General features: G+C 32.4%; 1 protein-coding gene across 1 annotated transcript in view; it reads right to left on the reverse strand.

The window, feature by feature from the left end:
- Nucleotides 1-19,237: 19,237 nt before the first annotated feature.
- The window catches only part of LOC148611514 (uncharacterized), a 31,748-nt gene continuing 29,058 nt past the window's right edge, over nucleotides 19,238-21,927 (reverse strand). Inside the window, exons 8-10 of the mRNA XM_088595252.1 lie at nucleotides 21,048-21,122; nucleotides 20,715-20,891; nucleotides 19,238-19,501 (exon numbers count right to left, since the gene is read on the reverse strand). Coding sequence (XP_088451378.1) covers nucleotides 19,317-19,501; nucleotides 20,715-20,891; nucleotides 21,048-21,122 — 437 coding nt within the window. The 3' untranslated portion in view covers nucleotides 19,238-19,316. The remainder of the gene's footprint in view (nucleotides 19,502-20,714; nucleotides 20,892-21,047; nucleotides 21,123-21,927) is intronic.

The raw sequence follows: 21,927 nt of genomic DNA on the forward strand, positions 1-21,927 counted from the left end.
TAATAAAGTATATACATAGTGAACCTGATATCTTGGTATTTACAACCCCTATTTCAAAAAGATGCACATTTATATATATATATATATATATATACGTATATGTATATAAATCATATCATTGTCTTCACGTTGTTTGTGTTGCAGATGGCACAAATATGTCAACAGAGGAATTGGAACCAAACACGCCAAGCGCCGGGAATATTGAGTCTGTATTTGGTTTGTAAGCACCTTCCGATTCGAAAATTTTCAATTAGTCTTTGAATTCCTCTTTCCTAAAACGTCTGAAAATAACCAAAAATTAAATAAGTTAAAAATCAAATAAAAACATTTTTTTCTTAATTTAAAAAAAAAGACTAATCAAACATGTAGTAGAAAAAAGAGATCATTATTACTGTTTTAATATTCAAATAAAACATACAGTTTAAACATATTTTATTTATAATAAACAAAATAGATCAGACACAAAAAGTAACATACTTATGAAGTCTTTACCTGAAATAATAATAATTGCATGTACAATAAAGTATAGGCATACAAATAGTCACTAGTGTTATAGTGTTATTTATGTTTTACAAAGTTAAGACGAGACAGTAAAAATATAACAATGTGACTTGATGTGTACTAATTCACATCACATTTCACGGTCCTACACAACATAATATTGTTTTTCTGATAGATATTCTGCAAGACCAACAAGTAGATGTAGGTCTATATTGCAAAATTCAAGAACCCACTGTAGGTCGCTCATTAGTTTGGTTCTTGCATTGCTATAAAGAGGGTATATAAAAAAGTAATGGTGAGTAGTTTCGTACGTATGACCACAATGACACGACGGACTTTGTATAATATTGACTCTATACAAATCAAAGTATAGAAAGGATGGAAGAATAATCAAGGGAACCAAGAATATAGAGAATTACGAAGTTGAGTTATCAATATATTTAAATTTCTTGGGCCGTAGCAAAAATGTTTAGGAACAGTTAATTTATCATAGGTGTTCAGTAAACACGATTTAAATTGTTTGGGTGCCTGAATCTCCCATAATGTTCTGTCTAGTTTATTCCATTCGATTATTCTTGATTAAAAAAAGGGATTCAAAAGTCACCGACAGCGTACAAATGGGAACAATGATATCTTCAGCATTCCGAAGCGGATATAGTAGATTGAATCGTCGGTGGCATTAAATAATACGGACCCATTTTATTATATATTTTATGAAATAAATTTAATTTCTTACGTTTTCGTCGATCTTCTAGTTTTTTCCATCCAATTTCTCGATATAATTCCTCCGATTTGGTGAATATAGGTAAGCCAGTTATTATTCTAACAGCTTCGAGTTGTAAATTTTCTAGCTTTTAAGTGTTTACTATCCCACAATTATCCCAGACTTCTGAGGCATATTCAAATAAAAGTCGGATGTACATTGTGAATAGTGATTCAAGAAAGTCTAAATTCTAATTTTCGAAGAATACTAAAATGCTTTCTAATCGTGGTAGCTAGATTTTCTATCTGATCGTTCCATCTTGCGTCGTCACTAAAAGTAACTCCCAAATGTTTATAAGTTTTGTTAATGCCTTTTCCGTTCAGACTGAAATTTATAACAGTAATATCGACTTTTGAAAACATCATAATTTCTGTTTTATTGGTCCATTAACCATGTTTTTGACCATTTGTCCAATGATGAAAGATCGCGATCAATAACATTTTTTATTTCTGATATGTTGTTGTTTGGGTAGCCGAAAGATGTATCATCAGCAAAAATTCTACAAAGGGAAATAGACTATCTATGTCATTTACATAAATTATGATTAAAAGGGGTTCTAATACTGAGCCTTGCGGTACTACGGCCGCGTATTGCAAAGATCTGACGAAGAAGTCTTTATGACTACCTATTGTGTCCTATCTTTAAGATAGCTATGAAACCAATCCAAAAGTATAAAACATATACCATTGCCGAATGCGTGTTAACCAGTAACAAGATTAACCCGTCATGTGACACTTATTCTTCAAAGGACAAAAATAACTGGGGTTATCTCACCTTCAAGATCCATGTATGCAAGTTCTGCGATATCTTTACCCTGACTAATGTCGATTGATACCATTACAAAATCACCTTTAAATACAAACAAGTAATATAGCTCAATCCACAAAGCCGCAAAGTATATATTGTTTTATATAATAACAAAACGGTTATTTGCAAGCCTTGTAACCAAGGATTTCAACTTTGTTTAAAAGGCATGAGATGTAGACCCGTAGCTTATTTGGACGTGCATACTATATATATGTATATATGTGTGTGTGTGTGTGGTGTTTGTACAAATTAAATAAAGTATACAGTCATTAAAGTATGTTTGGTATGCTGTTTAGAAAATGGCAAAGTTCAACAGGAAAAAGGTCATACTTATATATATCCAATATTTCTAATGACCAAAGCACAATTGTAATAATATTGATTTAAAACTTTCTGGGTTACGGAATACACAAATTATGTATTGCCCATGTCATTAAACGACAAAAAATTGGTTAAATGAACAAATCTATCCACGATAATAATGCACGTTTACAATAGCTACATAATGTAACGAGAATATATATTGTATGAACGACACGGAAACCCTCACACCACAGGGCAGGCTGCAGCTGGTCCCAAAACATATCACACACAGGTACAGCAAATTAGTTACTCGAGTAACATAAAAAATAAACTAAAGGTGAAAACGAAACAAGACATGCAGAGGCAAGAAATGTTTTAATTTGGACAGGCGATTTGATAACAATATCATTACTATATCCCTTACGAATGAGCCTTTTCAATTATGTAGTTAATTTATTGAGTGATTATCGTGGTTTCCGAGGTTTTGTGTAGAATATTATTGTGAAAACAAAGGTTGTAGGATACCCGCAAGCATCATTTACAAGTACATCTGTATTTAAAAAGGAGTTTTTTTTGTATCGGTCAGTTGAAAAAATGTGAATGTTTTTACGAGCCTGTGATATTGAAAACTGGTGTAGTAATTTCTGGGTCATGTAAAGATTCATTTCGTCAAAACATTTTTACGAAAACGAGCAAATCGGACCAAACCAACTGTGACATATAAACACCAAATGATGGTGATGAAGGGACGATACCATCTAAAAATGGATAGTTGACACTAGTGATTGAATAATAATCACCTTTATTGTACATCTTGGTAATAAGATTACCATTATTGATATGAATACTAAGATCAAGAAACGGACATACTTTATTATCAAAGATAGTTCTACAGGATACATATATTTGGTAAACATATTGAAGTCATCGTTGTTTAAAGCCAAAACATCGTCCAAATATCTGAAGATGTTCTTCCATTTTTCTACGTTTCAAAGAGTCTTTATTTATTCTAGCCATAAATTGTGATTCGTGACATTACAAACATAGTGCGAAGGTTGAATAATAAGAGTTCCATACTTTTTGAGTTACAGATTACCCAAAGCAGACTCTCCTTTAGTTTGACAGACAGACGGACGAACGGAGTCGAGTGGCTACTAGACCTACTTTATATTTGGTGAGTGAATAAATTACTTCGGATTAAATGAATATCAGTTGTGTACATCTTCTCAACAATCTATATATTTACAACCTGATGAGGCATATTTCATCTTCTGCAACTTCATAAAAAAGAACTCAAGCAGACATATAATCTTTTTGTTCTACTTCTGTTACAAAGATGATATTTTAGTATGACAAATATACATACTTTTATTGTTCTTCTCTCCCATCACACATTACTTTAAATTAGCAGTGCGGCAGGTTTCTTACAAAAAGGAAAGCAGGAAGTATTCATCTTTCTGGAGCACCTGCGTTCAGTCTCGTTTTCAGTAGGGCTCGTGCTGTTTGTTTCTGTGTTTAATATCCAGTTTGTTTGTGTTTCATGACTTGGTCAAAGTATGTTGTCTTGATTTATGTTCCCGGTCACGTTTTGTCCATTGATTTATCCTCGTGTAACACATAAGCGCTTTTCATATTTTTTACTGACAATTTTAAATTCCGGTAGTAGGAATAACTACTTACCACTCGAGTTCAGTCCGTTAGATAGTAATGACAAAATCTTGGTTTGTTCTTCATAGATTGGGCTCTGTAATGTTCTAAAACATGCCAGAAGTTTTCTATCTCTCTAATGATTGGAACTAAAACAAATAAAAAAAACGTATTTGGATTAAATATATTTTTAAGAAAGGTTTATGAAAGAAAATATATTTTATGCAGGGTGAAGGATACTAAGTTTACTTGAAGATGGGTGTAAGGTCGTCATGAAACAAAGACTAAGTACACATTAATTAAATGCACAATGTAGTCTACGTTTAGTACAGTGTACTTTCAACGGATTGTCTTTTGAACCGTTTTGCAATGAAAACGTGACAATGTCAAAAAAAAAAATTTAAACCAATAAATATGATTAATCTGGTTCAAATGTGTTAACTTTGTATGTTTTTTTTTCTTATTATTAGTCTTAGTCTTATTTTAATTTGTTTCTGTGTATATAAAATTTATTTGAACCGTTTTGCAATGAAAACGTGACAATGTCAAAAAGAAAGTTTTAAACCAATAAATAGTCTTATTTTAATTTGTTTATGTGTATATAAAATTTATTATTTGTAGAAACGATGGTCAGTTGCTTTGTTTATTATAAGCTTGACATGACAAATGAAGAGTGAAACTCATGCCAGTCTTTCAATATTCCATATCGGTATTAATGTTTATATTGAATATGTTGTGTTAAAGGTAATAGCAAACATAAGGCATTAAAACGAAAATCAATATTGTTCACCGAATGTTGAAGTTTTATCTGGGTACTCGAATACTCGCTCGCAAGTAACATGACCTAGTACTCGAGTTTCAAATTTAATATTTTTTTTTGCCATTCCTAATACAAATTGTATATAATTTTACTATGTGGGTGTCGCCCCACTTTCTTTTTTTTTTATTATCCATGTCCAAGATCTAGCGTAACATGTGAAATTAAATGATGAAATGAAATAGAAGATGGCGGTTATATAGTAAATGACAAGGTACAATAAGGGCCGTTTTTGGCCCCCTCTTCAAATAACTTCATATATTACATATTAAAAAGCAAGGTATAGTAACCCTCCAAAGTTTATGAAAATCCTTCGTTGCCTAGCAACGGATTTTAATGTATACCATGACACTTGGGGAATACTCTTCTTAATTTCAGATATTGGTCAATATCAATGAATTACGTCCTGTTATGAGAATACATGACAACTACCTTAATGTGGAGTAATTAATTGGATTTTGTAAATGGCATTTACAACAGAGAATCAACTTTTTCCCCCGTAAACCCATTTGCTTTGCATAGCAACCATTCATTTTCATGGCAACCAACTATCATTTCTTTCATGTTGTCTATATATTTTTATTGAGTGTTAAACAATGTATTTTTAATACATCAGTTTTACTAAAATAATATAAACTCCAATTTGTATTGTAAAAAACTTTTCCTAGGAACAAGGTCTTCCATGGTTACCCAAAAAAGATTACATAGCAACCATTAATTATCATGGCAACGAACCGTTATTGTGATATATTTTCGCATGTTCTAAAATGAATAAAGCTTTATGATGTATTTTTATAAGATCACTATCTAAAGTTTTAATTCTATTATTCAAAACTAAACCAGGCAACATTGGTTTCCATAGTGACCAGAAAAAAATCTCCATAGCAACCATGAGTATATTATGTCAATAATGGTTATATATAATTATATGCTGACAACATTCTTTTTTATGGGATTATATAATATCACATGGACTAAAAAACTGCAAATTCATGAATATTGTTTTGTAGAGCTATAAGAGACATGCAATACATGTATCATATGCATCTTATAGTATGTCGATTTCCGAAAAATGTATACGCTTCATTAAATGGCCAACTTCATTTTAAAAACTCATTGATCATGTTCATAATAACAAGTATCGGTCAATCACTTACATGTATATGGTTCATAAAAATGTTAAAATTGACTCAATATTTAAGGATGAGTTACATATCCCCTTGACGTTTGCAACTATGTATTTTGCTTATTTGAAAAAGGAGGTTATGGAATAAATGTGCATGTACACGATACAGTGATACTCGAGAATTATACAACATATCAAGGACCGTCATATTTACATGTATTTGTTTAGTTTAGTTTATGTTTTGTTTGTTAGCTTTTTTGTTTTTTTTATTGATTTTGTGTTAATACATTACTATTTTCCGTTTCTTGGGATACTGACAGACATAACAAATCTCTTGTTGAATACAGAATTATTAAACATGATTTGCTTCCGTGTTCTTTTATTTTATGCTGAATGTTTTCAGAGTTTGATACAATCATGGAATGTCTGAAATTCAGGATCATCAGCATAAAGTACTATTAAATGTAGGGGAAAATAAAAAAGCAATTCGGTATATAACATAATTTAATGTTTTGGATAAAGAAAGGTTGGATACTTGAAAAAGACAGATACATGTATGGAAATAATAACGATATAGGACTAAATTATCCCATAACAAACAGACGGACAGACAGAAAAAAAAATTTGCCCGAAAATTAATTCCTCACAATATCTTTATAGCATTGTAGTCTATATGCAAATTTCTTTATATTCACCTATACTTTTATTCATTTTGTTAAAGCATGCATTAGTCAATAACATGACAATTCAGATAAATCAACATTCAATTACATGGACTAAACGTGAAAGTAGGAAACAGAAGAAACGATCTCTCAACTTGCGAACAGAATAAATACAAAGACATAAAAAAACTAATGAAGGAGTAATCAAGGAAACCAAGGGTATAGCGGTAATCAAAAGAATGTAATCCACGGACAACGACAAGACATGGAAAACAGACATACACAACGAAGAACATAATGCAACTTAAATCATACATACAAAGTAACAAGTAGCAATTCGGACTCCACTAAAAACTTGGAGAATGGACCAGGTGCACCGGTAGGGTAAGCCTCATCTACTTTTCCAGAAACAGAAAATGTTGTACAAAAAAAAAACATTAGAGTAGGGCATGCAGACTGAGAAACGCACGCAAAGGGAATATGAAAATTAAATTAATAAACAAGACCAATCACCGTTCAGGATACAAATGTTGCCAATATGTATTTAAACACTACACAAGTTTTAAAAGGGCTACAATGTGGGTTACAAATTGCCATATATAATGTCTTAATGACAGCATAAACTGCCGGAAAATATATCTGAGTTCAACATTCTAAAAATGTAGACTTTTTATTATATATCTTTATGATAGGAGATACACATTTCCAATGTGTCTATGAACACAGTACATAATTTGAACAATTTTAGTTATTACTTTTTGAGTTACTGTAACAGATTACACAATAGAAGTACTGTCCCATATATAATGTAACAAAAGTTGGTTAAGTTCAACAAGCTAAATGTATAGAAAAAAGATTGTTTTCTCAACAATAAAACTATGCCCATTTTAATATGTACACAAATACTGTGAAGAGTTTGAATACTACTGGTTCAATACTCTTGTGTCACAGATAACACAAACTATTTATGAATGTAGTCGAGCGGCTTCTACACTTTCCACAGTTTTTGACGCAGAGAAAAATGAACACAAAGAAAGAAATTGTGATATGTTTTTTTGTGTTGTTATCAAGATTTACCTAGCGCGATTTAATGACCACTAGTTATCTTAAAAAAACATACCAGAAAATGAATAGTACTAACAACAACCAATTAGGTACTTATTGGATGATTTTAATACAAAACGTTTTGCTTGATTGTATACTGTAACTGCAAGACATTAACTTAGTCTTGCTTAGGTATGCAAAGTGATGGCGAAACTTAATTGTAGCATTTTGGGTGAAGTACCACATTGACTTTTTGAGCTGTGTTCATTGGAAAATCTATAGTGTATTAAATATTTTAAATCGTTTAAACCATAAATTGCGAAATTTTCCATAGGATAGAATTGCAATCCTACCGTGAACGAGGTTAAATGGCACGCCGTTCTCGTCGAAAGTGTAGGAATAAAAACACGTTCAAATGTTTATTCCGCACACAAAATGTTTATTCCTAACTAACTTGGATTTCAAACATTCACCAGAAATTGCTAAATTGTACAGAAAAAATGAAAAGACGCACTAAAAAAATAACGCACTTTGAAATCGAAATTCACTTAAATCGCATAAATCGAAATTATCAACATCCTATGAACTACGTGCACCGGTAGGGTAAGTGTCCTTTGCTTTCTAGAAACACCCGCCGAGTTGCTCATAAAAAATTAAGTCCGGGGTAGAAGAAAGAGGAAAGGAAAACTATTACACTTTGAACAATTCATTTTTCATAGTGCAAAAGGATACACCGTAACAATCCATGAGTTCATGATGACAACCATAAAACAACTGTTGACTTCAATCTTGTAGCAAAGAAAACGCCGAAATCCTTATGCAAATCATATTCTATAAATATGTATCATTTAAGCAAAATGAAATATTAGTTTATAATTAAAAATTTTGAGTGCGGAATAAACATTTTGAGTGAAATTTCACATCACACTTTATTCCCATACATTTGACGTGAACAGCTTTTCCTATAGAATGTTTAGTATTGTATTAAGTGGAGTCGGCCGTTTTTGAAGGGGAAATTTTAACTTCTGTTTATTATATATTATATTATTATATATTGGTAAAAATTCACCAACATTTCATGATGAGTTAAGCATTTTAAAAAAGTGTTTAATGATTTACAAAAATTATGTGATGTAAAATGGGTACGACTGGTAAGTCCAAAGATAATATAGAAAAAGTAATTTTTCTAATAAGTTATAAAAGAATTGGCATATTCGGGAGCGAAGGGAGAAAAGAAGAAAGAATTTACACGTTCTTTATTTTTTGGGGGGGGATGTAATCCTGCATAAATCGCTATTTGACAAAAACGTTCCGCGAGAAGTACACAAGTATTAAACGGCATGCCCTGTTGCAAGATGACGAAAACAATATTACGGTACAAAAAATGGAAAATAATCATATGCACAAACGAAAACAAGTACTGTCTTAAAAAAAGATTTCTACATTTCTTTCAAGAAAATAACACATGGCACGCAATTTTTAAGGATCCGATTAAGTTTTCTTGATGACTTAAGGAAACGGTATATAAACGGAAGCTGGTAAATATTGCGCATGTTTTTCAGCCATTTGAAAAAATAGGTTAATATAATCTAAACCTGTTAGAATATACTAAGATTATATTTTATTTATTGCATTTGACACAACAGAAATTTAATGCCCGTTGTATTGTAGCATATCCAATAATGGTCCGCCTTTTCTAAAGACTTTTTGTACATAATTTCTGGAAAGTTTAATTAAAGTAGTCGAGGGATTTTCATGTAATTGAGCAAAATACAATTTGGAAATATGGGAAGCGGCAATGTTACTCAACAATCTGTAATTCAGCAGGCTTGTATTCCCAAATTCATTTTACAGGAGTAGATCATTTAATGAGGTCACAGTTTAGATTAATTTTATAATATTTTAATAAAATAAGTATTTTATATTGAGTAGCAAGAAAGAATAAAAAAATACAAATCGTGTTATCTGAGATACTTAAAATATTCTTTTAAACTTTCGGCTTTCCAATATCATGCTTTTTCCATTTCAAAATTATATGTTACAGCTTTAAATAAATCTATGCGACTTTCCTATGTAACCGGAGCTAGTGAATTTTAGATGTTATATTGTAGTTGTTCAGTCTTATTTTCAATCAATAGCATTTTTATTCCGGTTCGAACAGAGGGACCTGAGTTTCCGTCTCCTCCTGACTTTACCAAGTAAAAGGCAAGTAAGTTTTATATGTTTAATAGGTAAAACATGTCTATATATTAACAACAGTGTATTTGTTATATATTAAGTAACTTGTTTGTTTGTTTGTTGGGGTTTAACGTCCGAGCAGCAATATTTCAGCTATATTCAGACAATGAACATGAAATGAAAGAAAAAAGGATGGGACACAAGGATAATAGGGTCGACAAATTTTGATTGCCACTGGAAAAAGGAGGGATGGGTAAGGTCGGTCAATTTAGCCTCCTGTGGCGGAGCGCAAGGGTTCCTACTCCTATCCAATACCACAGCAGGGTCCTTTAACGTGCGAGGAACGTGGCATGTTTCCCAAAACGGTGCACCACTATGGTTTGCGGTCAGGTTTTCCGAATTATAGCCTGACAACCCCAGCATGCAACACGCCAGGGGTACCCCATCCAACCACCTGGGGCACACATCCCAGTTGCTCTGTGGGCAGAGCGCCTAGCCCCCGGCTAGGTTTCTGAACACTATTTAGTCGCCTTATACGACAAGCTTAGCGCTGCTGCAGGCCTATTCTTTTAACACTCGGACCTGCACGGGGTTATATTAAGTAACAATTATTTAATAAGTTACAAAGTTTAACATAGTTTAATGGATCAACCTATGCGAATAACTCAACAATAAAACCCTGCACATGAAACCTACATTTAAAAAAAACCTACATTCATAATTAAAGTTAAGTCAAATTACAAAAAAAGACCAGACGTGAAAGTTCCTACTAATTAAGAAACATGCCAAATATTGAAAAGGTACACAAGAGCCAAAATAATTACACAATCGATAATTGGTACTGGCTACAACTGCAAGGTAGCACAACGTCCTGCTAAAGGAACCTACCTTAGTCTTGTACAGACACTGTTGGCTCTCGTGAGGAAAAAGCGTTAAAGTGAGAATCTCACGAGCTTATATACTACTGGAAAAAGGTTAAACAAAGTTCACTTCCATAAAAGGAATCTCCAAATAACTTGTTAAATACATTTATGAAAAGTATTCAAATAAAATTGCTCTAGCCTAAAATGAGAATAGTACTCATGCATTAACCTTGAACGCACACAATACTAAAAACCCGAGAGTAAATCTTCATTCGGAACTCAATTAGTTCGCGGACAACCATAATAGACCGAACGAAGTAAAAGAGACAAAAGACCAAATTAAACCCAAATATCACTCAAATATAAGGTATAATGATCTTGAAAACCTCTTCTGAAGTTAATTATTAAAAATGAATGCAAATTAAAGACGCTATCCGCCACACTTAATACTATTTGAACTATATTTATTTAAACTATTGTTTCCTCCAGTACTATTATTATGTTTTAAAACGTATCTAAAAAGTAGACAAAGTACATGTATATCTTACAAAATATTACTGAATATAGAAAATATTCTTTGCCAATTCAAATACATTACACATAATAAATATTTCCACTGCCAATAACAACGGCTAATTGAGAACAAAATCTGAAAGTAAGAATTGAAATATATGATCAATTTTAATTCAGGCTAAAGTTGGCAACTTGTGGCAAATAAAAAAGAAAAAAAAAACAAGTGTACAAGTACATGTATATGTCACAAGTTACTAAATATAAAGAAAGAAAATACATGTATTTAAAACAGACCAAAAAAAAATGCCGGTAAGATTTTCAAGCTTGAAAAATACACGAAGTCTTTTTTCAATAATATTGACTCCAGCAAAAAAGAAAGAAAAGGTTCTGAGTTATCACAAGGCTTGTTACTATATTGGGAAAAATAATCAAATTTTTGTCAAATTGATAGAAATAAATAATTATCATACAAGCCATAAACCGTAAGAATAATATTTATTTGTCGACAATAATATCAGTAAACTTCCTGCAGTATTTAACAATGTATTGCAAAAGACCTCAATATACCACTCATTCGTTGAGTGGAGGTATAACATTTTTGCAAATTTCACCATGCTTGATCATTACACTAAATTATAAACTTTAAAAAATGTTTCTAACCAATCACTATCACAGATTCAGCTGCAAGGCATTAGAATTTGAAAAGAATTAGAGTATTTTGGCATTAACTATAAAACCATTCTATTGAGTACTTACGATGTACAGCTATGGTAAATTCTATCAGTGCCAATCCAAATAAAACTCCAACATTGCCGATGGCAGAGGTAATTCATGGTGCAGGAAAACTCACTGAATAAAAGATGCTTTTTCCATCTACATGCGACATATCTTTATTCAAATACAGTCCTTTCTTCATACACATCTGTATTTTTTAGATAACCATGCCTCCATCTCCTACTTGAACCAAAGAACAATAACTCTTGCCAATTTAACGTACAATTTATAGAATACAAAGTACAACAACCGAATGAAAAACAATACCAACTGTATGGTAAGCAATATTCATATATCAAACTAAATTTTTAGCTTATACTAGCTGAGTATATTCTTTATGTGAAGCACAAGCTGTATCGAAAGGATTTTATTCAAAGTTTGTACACTTGTATACATATATAATATGCACCACCTTTTCTTAATACAAATGACAAATATTTGTAAAATAGTTTAACTGTCTCGAATGTAGGGGAAGAGTATATAAGCTAGTCAATATGACAAAAACAAATATAAAGAAGAACCTAAGGGAAATAAATTCAGCAAATAGAAATGCTCTTACTCTCCACAAAAGGAAAACTTGTGTCAATTAAGATCATCTTGGAAGGCCAACAATGATTCAGACAAAAAATTTCCTATATGAATATGCTTAATTTGGTACCAATTTTCCAGTAGGGCTATATAATTACTAAACAATTCCGGATTTCCCAATTTGGAATAACATCTATAGAACGTGAGTTTTAGAAATGGAAGTGTACCAACATACCAGTGTGTTGAAAACAGAATTGACAACGTAGACATCAATTGAACATCGGGTGAACTTTTTTATTCCAAATTATATTTCAAAAACTTCGAAAGACAGGAATAATGAAGGTTAGTGTCCCTCTATAGCTTAAAGCCACTATACAAGTCGAACAAACAAGTTAATTTGTCTTTAGTTGTAGTTGTTTGTTATCAAATAGAGGAAGTCTAAAAGTCAACGTTTGCACGTTACTGTTTAAATATCCTAAATACTATAATTTGTAATGTCTGAATTTTTTATCTTTTGCAAGACTGGCCATACAAACATATGTCAACTGCCCACGGACTTGATTATGCTAGTTGTGCTAGTGAAAAGGGTCTATTCAAATTGCTTATAATTTGACACATCAGTCAAACTATCCAAAATCACTGACTCGAATACATTTAGGTTTGAGTTCACGGACACGTACTTTCGCCACAGTTCTCCTATCCTTCATATGAATTTATTTTCAATTTGCATATGATATTACAAAGAAGAATGATATCGAGAGCAATGAAAATAGGACAGCTTTACTATTTTGAATGTTTGCTCATTGATATGAAATAAAACCAAATAGAGCCTAACGTTCACCTTAGAAGAAGATAACTTAAGTGTGTTTAATATAAAGAGTAATCAAGGGAACCAAGGTTATAGCGGTAATCAAAAGAATGCAATCCAGGGACAACGACCAGACATGGAAAACAGACATACACAACAAAGAATATAAAGGAATCAAAATCATACGTACAAAGTAACAAAAGCAAATGAGCAACTCGGACTCTACTAAAAACTGGGAGCATGGACCAGGTGCACCGGAAGGGTAAGCGTCCTCTGCTTTTCTACAAACATCCGCCGAGTTGCTCATAAAAAGTCAAGTCCGGGGTAGACAAACGAGGAAACGAAAACTATGATCCGTTGAATAAATCAGTTTTCACGGTGCAGATGGATACACAATAACGATCCACGAGTTGATGATGACGACCATAACACTTCTGTAGTGATGCCTTCAATCTTGTAGCAACATAACCCTGTTCCAGAAGCCTATTTGTTAGAGTTCTAGCGCGATACAAAAAGTCTGCGTAGTTTCGGCAAGCTCTGGTATAACGTATGAGTTGTGATATAAACACTCCATACGCAAGTGCCGAAGGGATGTTGCACAGATGAAAGGAAAGCTGACAATTCTGAATGAAAAGTCATTATGTTTCTTGTAAAGTTTGGTCAATAGCTTTCCTTTACCATCGATTTCTAAGTGTAGGTCAAGATATGAGGCTGACTTCACAGTGTCTGTAGTATCCTTTATCTCAAGTTCTTTTGGATAGATGCGATGTACCAAATCCCCGAAATTAGGATTGTTTAAAGATTATACGTCATCTATATAGTGGAAACTGAGATTGAAGGATCTAGCCAAACGATATTTTTTTCTTTCTAATCAGATCAGCTATAAAGTCAGCCTCATAAGAGTGAAGGAATAGGTCAGCAAGTAAAGGAGCACAATTTGTTCCCATTGAAATGCCGACCGTTTGTTGAAAAACACGTCCACCACACTGGACAAATATGTTGTCGATTAAAAATTCCAGCATTTTGTAAACATCTTTCTATGTATATTTGGAAGATGATTGGGAATTATTTCTTACAAAGTATGAGGAATCTCTACCAAGAACTATATATTTGTATCTAGGTGTACCATCTTTTTTGGAAAAAGAACGATGTATAATGTTTTTAAGTCGGGATTTAACTGAGTATGGGGAATAGAAGTATATAGTGTTGAAAAATCATAGGTTTTAATGCTATTATATTCAGATAATAGTATTGAACTGGTTGTCTCCAAAAGATTTTTCGATTTTTTCAGGATCCACATTGAATTAATACCACTACGGGAGTAACAAGTGTTGTAGTAGGACTGCAGACCCTCTTTGACATTTGTGAGTATAAAAGTTAAAAGTTTTGAAAGAGGTTTGGTGGTACATTTTGCAGATCCAGCTATGAAATGTTGTTTGTATGGATTCTTGTGGAGTTTAGGAATCCAGTACATAGACGGTAAATCACAATCATCGTCCTTGGTGGAGAGACCAAAGGAGGATAACACAGATTTATGGTTTTCCACAATCTCTTCTTTGGAGAGAGTGGTAGCAGTATAGGTATTATCACTTCTATTATTTTCTACGTCTACCTCTGATAATAAACACTGAATGTAAAACGTTTTGCAGACAAAAACAATGTTGTTTTGGGCTTTGTCTGCTGGTACGAAAACATATTTGTCATGTACAGTAGACAATGTTTTTGCTACATCGGGGTCTTTGAAAACTGATGTAGCCTTGGCACTTATTGACCTACTTAAAACTTTCATTCGTTTCAAAATTAAAGACCTCATGGCCTTTAACCACTCTGACAGAGAATCAATATCTTCTTGTTCTCGTTTTATCCATTTTCTTGCATAGTCCTCGACGGCATCCATAAGAACTTTAAAGTTATAATTCCAATTTATGGAACGTGGTTCACGGTACTTGGGACTTTTAGAAAGGATATTACGTAGAGATTCGTTTTCGATAATGGTTAAATCTCCCGTAACGACGTAACCAGAAGGACTATATTTGAATGGAGATGTTTTGCAAGAACAGTCAGGTGGTTTAGCCTTGAAGGAATATGAAATAATTGGTATGGATTTGTCTTTGAAATAAGGGGAAATTTTGTTGGTAACGTTTTTGTGATGGAGGATGTTAGCCAAATTAATTGCATCTATACCTTTGTTGACAAACGGTAGTGGAAGAAATGATCGTTTTTCTTCGTCTTGACTTTTCACACAAACTGGTTTAAAGATTTTGTGGAAACCAATATCCTAAATGATGGCAACAAGTCTGTATAATGATGAAGTGGGGTCAGAAACAGGAGTGTCAAGACTTGTTTTGTAAAGGGAGTGTAGTAGTGTGAGAGGTATAGAATAAAGTTTGGTTCTAATGTGATGAAGTCCATGAGGTTTTTGTATGAAAGGAAGGAGACCATCTATGGAGACATCATGTAACTTAGGTGACGTATAGTGACGATGGCCATGACTCCTTTCCCGTCTTGGATTTTTGTCAAGTAAATTCATCACATTTATGCTATTGTTATATTGGCTTGAAAGGTTTCCTATACTTTTAATGTTGTCATTTCATCCGTAAGGTATTGCAGTACCTAGTCTGCATATCCAGTACTCCTCTCTTTCCCTACGATAGTTTTTACTTAGAACTGTTGGTAGGATGGTAATTTTTTTCTAAAATACGAACTTTCATGGAGAGGATTGAATGATCTTGTTGATTAAAGTGTTGATAAACTGTCGGGAATTTGGTGGTGTTAATTCCCGAACGATGACCGCACATTCTTTTATTTAATCGTTCTTGCGTTTCTCCGACATATATTAAACCACATAAGTTGCATTCTAATCCATATATTAAGTTTGTTGATTTGCAACTTAAGTCATTGTGACTTCTTGTATGGAAGGTTTTGTTTGTAAGGGAACTGGAGAAGTAAGGACCGGTTATTAGAATGTTGCATGTCTAGCAATTTTTAATACCACATTTTGATATAGTTCAATGTGGTTCGTCATCGTTGTAGTCAAGTATATCGTTTAAAGTGATGGAACATGGTTTAATACTTTTAAAATAGTCAGAATTTTTGTACTGGAATAGATGGTCTGCAGACTGAACGTGTGATTGGGTACTTTTAGTTGAATTGGTCGGGCCACTTTCCATACCAAATATTATTGTGCTAAGATTTCCATCTGGGGACCTTACATACTTACAAGACAATAGAGTGTCCAATCTGCTGTCAGGTTCGGACCTTTTTATACTGGGCGACGTCCGAGCCAGTTTTTCTTTCATTCCTCTTTTTAAAAACATTAATTTTAAAAATTGTATTTTTAAAAAATGATTCGTTTGAAATGGCATATATATATACTAAGTTTTGAATCAGTTTTAGGATGAATCAAAACGTTAATAGTTCATTTTTTTCAACGTGACATACTTTTCCTTTGCTTTTTATGAGCAACTCGGCGGGTGTTTCTAAAATAGCAAAGGGCGCTCACCCTACCGGTCCACCTGGTCCATGCTCCCAGTTTTTAGTGTAGTCCGAGTTGCTTATTTACTTTTATTACTTTGTATGTATCATTTTAGTTACTTTATTTTCTTTGTTCTGTTTGTCTGTTTCCCATGTCTGGTCTTTGTCCCCGGATTACATTCGTTTGATTTCCTCTAGAATCTTGGTTCCCTTGGTTACTCTTTCTGAATAACTATCATAGAAAATATATTAAATATTGTTTTGTTTTTCGAGTCGAACAGACAAATTAATTTGTCTATTTTTGTAGTTGAAAAAATGAAAAAAGACTAAAACGTTAGTGTTTAAACTTCATTAAGACTACATTTGTAATGGCTGAACCTTTAATCTGCCATATACCGGGTGATTAAAAGATCTTATAAATATACCTATAATAAATATGGTTACCATAGAAACCGTGCAAAAAAATGCTGAAATTTGCGAAAAAGGTAATGAAAACGGGTTAAAAAATATCTTAAATTTTTATGCCCTGAAACTGTCAAAATTTCTTACTTGTAAAACCCCATCTTAATATGGGCATCGTCGATTTAGCTATTTCACTTTCTAATCTACTTATCAAATTACAAACATTACAAAATACATTTTAAAGTCCCTATTTTCAAAAACTGTTTTATCTACAATATAATCTTCATTTCTAATCACTACAGCAACCACCAGTTTCCACTTATGTCATTTTTCATCCTAGCCAAAAGTTCTAAACTAACTGTTAATAGATGGCTACACCGGACGTAACATATAAGCATTTGGCGGGTGTTCCTAGAAAAGCAGAGGAAGCTTATCTTACCGGTGCACCTGGTTCCTATGATTTCCGAATGTAGCCAGAAGAACTTGATTTTAGGGATACAATAAATACAGTGAAGTACGAGTAAAGATAAGCATTTTCAACTTAAGTCATGACAAATGCGACAACTTTGTTTTCCCAAGTCAACTATGAGCTTTTTTTCAGTAAGGGAACTACCATTGGATTTTTAGCGGAAGGCTAGGTTCAAATTTATTATAAAAAGACGGGATTCTAAAGATATAAAAAGCCTAGACAGGCCATATGAAAAGATAAAAAGGCGGTATCTTTTGTCCGAATATATTGTATGTGTATTGTAAAAAAAATTTCGGCGCTTTGCAGAAGACAAAAAAAAAGTCATGACCTCAATAAAAAATAACCCTCAAAATAAAAAGCAGGATAGAAAATTTGATCCTCGCAAACCCCCATCTCCAATAAAAATCAAATGGTTGTTCCCTAATATTCCCAAGTTTAAGTGTTTTACACATTTGAGGTGATATTGTCAACGTATAAAATTTTTAAAATTTTAATGCACTTTTTTTTTGTTTACGTAATTGAGCTTAACAATTTTTCTTCACTTTTGACATGGACGGTACCTACTATGTGTAATCTGAACCCCATGCTGTATAGAACGGATTTTATTCAAACTTTGTACAATTTTATACATATTGACAATATGCACCACCTATTATAAATATACATGACAAATATTTGTAAACTAGTTTAACTACCTCGATTGTAATAATATAGCCATAATGACCAAAAATATAATGAAGCACCTAAGGTAAGATCAATGAGCAAAACGTTTTATTTTGTGACATTATGAAATCAAACTCAAAGAATCTTTGCGATCTAAAGTTTTGTTGATGAAGCTACTAAATGTTCATTGAAATTATTCCCACGAAACATTTAGTCAAAATTATTTAAAATTCATATATTTTGCTTCTTTTATTAAAGTTTAGTATTATAAAATGGACATCATAGTTATCAATTGAACATGGGGGACTTTTTACATTTCAAATTATATTTCACAAACTACGAAAGACAGGAATAATAAAGATAATATTAAATGTAATTGTCCCTCTATAGCTTAAAGGCAGTATACAAGTCTCCATTCAGGTCGAAGTTTTATGACGACAACTTCTTCAGTGACTTAATACTCTTTAAAGGCAGAAATGGCATTTTGTAGTTATAAGCCAATGTACTGAAAGCCATAATAGATATACAAATAAACTTTTAATTAATGAAAAGATTTCAGAGTCGAGATTGTATGATAACCCCTGGTTGAAGGGTTTGGCGTTTAAATTAAGACAACAATGAATTTCGCAATATTCAACTTGTATTTTGATAGAAAGAAATTTTCTCTTTATTAAATGATCGGTATGACTAGTACTGGTCATTTCATATCAAAGCTTGTCAATAGTTCATTTTTAGACTTATTGACCTTGACAGACAGTGATCTCTGTGGCAGTAAGCTAAATGATTAATAATGAAATTGATAAGACGGTCTATTTGTTCTGCTTGTTTATCAAATAATATAGCCAATGCATATTTTTTTTTCAAAACGTGACGTATGTTAGTTTCTGGTTTTAAATGCAGGATTTAACAGTTTAATCTACTTATATAGAGTTTTGAAAGTTTAATTTAGATTGAAACTATATTTGACATTAAAATCATGACTGTTTCTTAAGCAACACTACAGCAATATGTTCATTTTTCCACATCTTCACAACCTGAAGACCAGATTTTTTAAATAAGATTTGTAGCTGTTCGTCATTGTATTTGTAAGAACGACATCCTTTCTCTGCCAGCATTACTTTCTCATCTTTTTCGAATTCTACTGTCAAGCCAAGCTTATCTGAAAATATTATTTCACAATGCAACATTAATACAATGAGCAGTGTTTATGGTACTGCAGAATAAAGTGAATTAGTTCTGCATTAATTTATGGTAACATTAGGGATCTTGAATAGATACAGAGAGCTCAGGAAACAAACTTATAAATAGTCTTTTATCTTATGGTCACTAGTTTACTAATATTAATCAAAAACGGGAGTCTTCTAAATCTCGAATCATCAAATATTCTATGCCACTGATTTTTGGCTTGCTTTCAACATCCGAAATGGCACGAATGCGAAGTACAATAGACTGTTATCAATGCATTCCCCTCGTACCAAATGCAGAAAAATGAACAAAATTGAATAATAAACAAATACGCTAATATATCAGCGATTTCACTCAGGTGTATGCATCCTAGAAAATATCACTCTTCATTTTTCCCTTTAATAAATATTTGGTTTTTGACTTTCCGTTCGAAAGGAATATCATTAAAATATGCAGTTAAAACCAAATATCCGCCTTTAATATATGATCTGAACTAGCCCTTTAAGCTTCCTATGTTCTAACCTTGGTGCATCTTCTAGAATGAATGGACGCAGAAAAAATATTTCTAAGGATTTGTATGTGAACAGTTTATTAGTTTATTAGTTTAGTTTATTTGAGAGACATGCATTCTGCATTCAATTTGGTTTTATATCTTGCCACTCAGCAGTTTCGAGTAATGAATCTTATGTACAAGTTTACCTAAAACGCTTTACTGGTTTTTTTCTGTATAGAGGGAATTCGTATTAAACAAATATAGGTAAAACTACCTAGATACCAAATTTTGTGATGATTAAAAAACGAGCTTCCGCTTAACATTAGACAAACCTATCCCATATGAATGGCTAATTTCTGTGCAAATAAGTGATTTTTTTTTAATTCTATATGACCTACTTTCACTGATACACATCGCACATACCATAATTGCTATATTAGGTCATAAAAAATGAAAAACTACAAGTACCCTGCGAGACTTAATCGTTAATGGTGAGTTTCAGTTGACTTCACCGCTTTTTCAGATGTCTTGAGATTGGTCTATAAATAAATAAATCTACTTTTTATTATAGAAATAGTTAGAGTTTTGAAAACAAAATAAACAGCCTCGAATTGATATTGCATTTATCAATACTCTTATATGTCGATGTACGATTTTAACTATGGTAAAAATTGTTAAAACTTGTAATAGATACCTATGTTAACGGTCTGCTGACAGAGAGAACGAAACCAAACATGCCAAGCTCCGGGAATATTGGGGTCAGTACTTAATTTGTAAGCACCTTCCAATTCGAAATTTTTCCTCTGAATGTCAGCTCCATAATCTTCAATAAGTCTTTGAATTCCTCTTTCGTAAAACTTCCGAAAATAACCTTAGTTAAAAAAAAATAAATAATTAAGATCTTATTAAACTTATGGTAGAAACACAGAGCGTCATTTTTGTTTTACTGTTGAAATATTCTGTTGCTGAAAACGTGTAAACCAGTTTAACCCGTCATATTTCACGTGACAGTAGTTCTTTATCTCACCTTCAGGGTCCATGTAGGCAAGTTCTATGACATCTTTATCTTGTGTAATGTCGATCGAAAACATTACAAAGTCACCTTAAAACAAAAACAAATAAAATAGTTTATAAAAGTGTGTCCCAAATCGCATAGTTTTAAATTTTTCACAAAACAAAAATAGTTATTTGCAAGCCTTGTTCCTAAAATGTGTCTCGTCAAGAATTTCAACTATAGTGTAAGTACAAACAAGATACCTTAAACGTGTAAATATTAAACCATGTTTAGTATAATGTTGAGAAATTGCAAAGTTCAAAAGGTTAAAGGTTATACTTAGTATTTTAAAAATTTCTCTAAGGACCACTGCACAATCTTGATAATACTAATTTAATATTTTTGGTTACAGATTATGATATAAAGTGAGACAAAGAGGCTAAAATGATCAAATTTCTTCATAACAAAGGATGCAAATTTTCAATAATTAAGTACATAAACACTGTGCAAAGTTTAAATAATATTGGTTCCATACGTTTGAGTTACTGGATTAAAAAAAAGTTGGTACTCCTTAAGCTTGACAGACTGACGGACGAACAGTGGCAAGTGGCTACTAAATTGCTTTCATGTTTGTTGACTCAGGTAAAGAAATTACTCCTGATTCAATAAATATCAGTTATTTACATCTGTTTCAATCTATATATTAACGTCCTAATAAGGCATATTTTATCTGCTGCAACATACTCCATAAAAAGAACGCAAGTTGACAGTTATATAATCTTCAAGTTCGGCTGCCGCTACAAAGATGATATTTTAGTTTGACTAATTTGACAAATGCCCTGCTTTTCCCTTTCATCATATATGAATAGTATGGCGGGTTCTTTGCGAAAAAGGAAGTATTCAGCATTTTTTG

This window comes from Perna viridis, chromosome 7 (assembly GCF_037379345.1).
Source record: "Perna viridis isolate PV_CMFRI_1.1 ecotype Kerala chromosome 7, ASM3737934v1, whole genome shotgun sequence".
Classification (NCBI taxonomy): domain Eukaryota; kingdom Metazoa; phylum Mollusca; class Bivalvia; order Mytilida; family Mytilidae; genus Perna; species Perna viridis.